The following is a 4,595-nucleotide window of genomic DNA, read 5'->3' on the forward strand; positions in this document are numbered from 1 at the left end:
TTTGTTCTAAAAATAATATTGTCTTTAAATGAATCTTCCGGTCTGTGCCTTCAAGGCTGCATTGGGGTTCCACCACGCCGCATCAGGAAGTTTCTGTCACAGCATTGAAGCATATGAAGATAGAATGCAGTGCTTAATTGCTCTGTCATGACTCATCAGTCTTTTAAAAATGTAAGCACTATGTGGGCCAATACCAGTATATTAAACTTGTGACAGAACAAAGATTATCATTGCGTGCATTCATCTACTTAACCAGGTTAAAATTGTTCTTTTTTTTTTTTTAAGTAACCTGGTTTCCTTGTTTCCTTTTCCAGTTGGATCAAACGGACAGGAATGTTGGAGGATGTCGTCCGATCTTAAATATTTCTTCTACACTTTCAGAAGAGAGCCTTTTTTTCCAGACATGTTGAAGTGAATCGACACGTCTGAAAAAGCATTTTTTTAAAAGTGCAATATAACCTGAAGCAAGAAGGAAAAAGTGACACAAAGAACAAAACAGACTGATTAACTTTTATGTATTTTTGATCCCACAACCATTAGTATCATACTTGATACACCCATTTGTTGGACCTCTATCCCAATTGCATTAAGTTTTCATTAAAAATCCAATTACTTAGCACTTGGTCCATGTTTTCTGCTCTGCAGTTCATTATCATCCCACTAGGGGCAGTAGAAGAGCTTTTCCTGCTCAATTCAAAATGGCTGCTTCCATGAAATCTCAAAAACAAATTTAGCTGGAAAGTTATGGTAATTTTCAAAACTTTATGGTGAGAATAACTCATCTATTGTTATTCATTCTTTTAAATGTCTATTTACTGTATTGGAAGAATGTAAAATGTGTTAGTAATTCATTCTTTATAATACAGTTACACGTGTTAAAATCTTTGGATCAAAAATTGAGACTGTGGATAAATAGTGTGCTTTTTTTTTACAGACATTGTAATAATCAAAAACTTACCAAACCTTGTTTGCAACATGTAAATAACCAGATTTATACTAGCAAAACAGATGTTATTATGACTATGCTAACTCCCAACCTTGTCAGTAACACGTAAAAAAAATGTAAAAAATCTGAGACTGTTAAACGATAGCAATGTTAGCATATTAACAATAACACCCAACCTTGTTTGCAACTAAAATACAAAAACAGAAAGATTCATGAGCGCCAAACAAACACTTTACGCATTTTCTGGACTATAAGGATTATATGGCCCACCAAGTCTATCAATCAGACTGTATTACCTGTGTTCATTAAAACTTCATGTTAGCTGCTTTAGCCATATTAGCATATTCACAAAACCTGTAACTCCTAGTTTATAACATAAAAAAAACAGACGGATAGCACTAAAACAAATGATACTGTGACTATACTAATACCCGACCATGTTAGTAACACGTAAAAAAGCACAGTGACATTGCTACATGTTAGCTAAATTAGCACATTCACTATAACACCTGTTTCCAAGACTGACGTTTTTACAGAGCACTGTGTACCTCTCAAAATCCCTTCAACATCAGTAAGGATATTCCATATATTAGGGCTTTTTTAAATTATTATAGTAATAGAAACCTGGTTTGTATCACCTGGTTTCATGCACTAGAGATTTCTGCCTGAAAAACCTGATTTTCCAGCATGTAAAAACCAAGTTTCAGACCAACTTTCTCTGAAAGTGCATTAGTGTAACAAAGCCTAAAAGATACTCGATTGTCAACAGGGAGGAGCAGCGTGACGAAAGACACAATGATTTGTGTTTGAGGTGTGGGAGAGGCTCCAGAAACCACTAACATTTTATTACCTCTAGCATTTGCCAAGTTCTTTTTTTTTTTTTTTGTTCTTGTAGTTTGGCAATCAGGTGGTCTTAATTTGTGCGTTAGAACCCATTGTGACTGAATATGACGTTTCTAATGACTGACCTCAAAAGCATGGAGCAACGTGTCCAAGCCCTTTATGATGCTCATGATCGGTTGCCGTGGACAACCTTAAGCTTGCTCAGGTTTGGAAGACACTTTGGGTTTGTCAACAGCAGCAAAAGTCTAATATTAGTGCATGGGTGTGTGGATATGGACTGTAGAGGAAAATCAATGACCAATCTGTTACCTTATCAATTGAAGGTGTGTCTTGAATGCTGCACTGATAAAAAACAGTCGAGCTGCAGCTCTGGTGCATCGATTTTTCTGCAGGCAAACATACGCTTCCCCTTTGACACTATGCAAAACACGCTTACTGCGACACACCCACGCATTCCTCTCAAACCCCACATGTGCCTTTAATTTGAAAATGTGCAACACATAAAGTAGTAGAAGAGTTTTAGGTTTGCGGTGACAAAACGGTGAAGGCCGGAGAGCGACCGGGGAGGAGGAACAACAGGGGCACACGTTTCAGCACACCATTGTTGAAACAGGGATTTTCACGTTTCCATGACTGGGCGCACCCCCCCAGTGCCATGACACAGAGCTCTAACAACAGCAGTGAGGTGGGGAAGGGGCACACATGGGGCAACCAGGGGGCAGAAGCTTTGGAGTGATGCTTTATGAGGGCATTTTTTGGAACCATTTGGGGGTAAAACATGCTTTTACTTTGTAAAAAAGCAGCCAGGCATGCTCAGAGTGGAAACACAGGGAAAGAACGCGCACACACACACATACACACACACAACTGTACTGTCAATAAGGCTGGGTTTCCATAGCAACGTGGCCCCTCCCTCCCCACTTGCAGGGGAGGTGTTTTGAAAAGTTCACAGCGTGTTTTCAGCGTGAAAAAAAGAGGAGTGGAGAGCGAATAACAATCCACGACGTTCCACGCCCTCCTTCAGTCCTGCAGCCGCTCCACCAGCTGACAGCCATGGAGGACGACGCGTCCCACGCCGAGTCCGGCAGCTCCACGGGCAGCACCCACGCCCTCACCCCCCAGCAGCAGCAGCAGCAGCCAGCACCTGAAAACCAGGAGATCATCACCCCGAGCCTCAGCCCGTCCTCTGCCCCGTCCTCCCCCTCCGCCACCAGCACCCTGTCCCGCCTGGGCCTGAAGAGCCCCACCAGCCCGCCCGCGGGCGCCGCACCTGGCGGCCAGGTGAGCGCCATCACCGTGGTGGCGCTGCTCGACAAGCTGAAGACCATGCTGGAGGCGGTGCAGGACAACCAGCAGCGCATGGAGCAGCGGCAGGCCGACCTGGAGAACGCCGTGCGCGTGGTGCAGGGCGACGTGACGCGCCTCTCCAAGGTGCACGTCGCCACCTCCGGCAGCGTCGGCAAGCTGCTGGAGCGCTCCCGCAAGGTCAGCGGGGGGCTGAAGGAGGTCAAGGATCGCCTGGACAGACAGGCCGTCCAGGTGAAGAAGCTGGAGGCCAACCACAGCCACCTGCTGAAGAGGAACCACTTCAAAGTCATCATCTCCCAGGTGAGAGAGTCACCTGTGCAGCTCGACCAATCCTATAGCTGCAAAGTTTAATCAAAGATAGTGAATTAAAATCGGTAAAAGTTCATAGAAATCAGAATTTTTGCATGAGTGCATGGCACATTTGCATTCATATTTGCCTGCAAAAATAGGTCTTCATGTGTTGGCATCAACCAGCTAAGTTTATATATTTTTCTTTATTAATTACATTTTGCTCCTTCAAAATAAAAGTCTTGGAAAGGAAAAACAGGGAGTTGAAGGGTGTGTCTGGGAATAATAAAACTACACATGATGAGAGTGTGTGTAGGGTGTGTGTGTGTGTGTGTGTGGGGGGGGGGGGACTCCTACCAGATCTGTTTACACCCCACAGTTAAAATTCAGTCAGACAGAAGGCTTTTGGATAGATTTCCTTACTACTACCTCACTCTTGGGAGAGTAAAAAAAAAAAATTCTTGGAAGAAGCTGCAGGTGAATTACCCCCCCTCCCTCCCCCCATTAAACTTGATCTTTCCTGATAAAATAGCATTCCCTATTTTCTCTTCTTCTTCTTAAACACATTTTCACATGTTAAAATTTTTCTAAGTGACTAAAAGTAAGTTATTTTTTTAAATCTTTTTTTTAACCCCTGGTTCATGTTTGCTGGAAGCCTTTTGTGGGTGTGTCTTGTGCCCAGGTATGGGGAGGGGGGCGGGGACTGTTGACACAAGCAGAGTGACTTCTTACCAGCTTGTTATCTGGTTTCCCAGGTCCTGGAGATGTGTTGCTAAAATTCAGCCACTGTGCCAACACCTCAGCCTGTACGAGCCGGTTTAGTGTGTGTGTGTGTGCAGGCGGTGGGGAGGGGGGCGGCACATTCATTTATTTTGATCACTTTTGGAAAAAAATACTTGTTCATTAAAAGAAAGATTTAAAAAAAAGTTTAAAATCCATCACCCCTCTCATGGCAGGATTTAAGAATAAAAGCCTAAAGTTAATTGGGTTTTATCCTGAAGCATTTGCAAACAGGTGGGGTAAGGTTAGGTATACTCTTGGGTGTGTGCACACAAGTGTGTGCATGGAGGGAAGTGGATGGAGTTACAGACTTAGCAAATGAGAGCTGCTGCTGTGCCTGAGGGGAGGGGGGTAATAAAAGAACTAAGTGTAGTCTTCACTTCTTCCCCTCTATTGACTCTTTCCTGTGTCCATTATTTTCTGCCTGAGT

The 4,595-nt window shown here is 43.4% G+C and overlaps 1 protein-coding gene across 1 annotated transcript in view; it reads left to right on the forward strand.

The window, feature by feature from the left end:
• Positions 1 to 2,357: 2,357 nt before the first annotated feature.
• Positions 2,358 to 4,595, forward strand: part of cavin2a (caveolae associated protein 2a) — a 19,904-nt gene continuing 17,666 nt past the window's right edge. Inside the window, exon 1 of the mRNA XM_024287198.2 lies at positions 2,358 to 3,397. Within this exon, the coding sequence (XP_024142966.1) occupies positions 2,843 to 3,397 (555 nt within the window). The 5' untranslated portion in view covers positions 2,358 to 2,842. The remainder of the gene's footprint in view (positions 3,398 to 4,595) is intronic.

The sequence above is a fragment of the Oryzias melastigma genome, linkage group LG21 (assembly GCF_002922805.2).
Source record: "Oryzias melastigma strain HK-1 linkage group LG21, ASM292280v2, whole genome shotgun sequence".
Taxonomy (NCBI): Eukaryota; Metazoa; Chordata; class Actinopteri; order Beloniformes; family Adrianichthyidae; genus Oryzias; species Oryzias melastigma.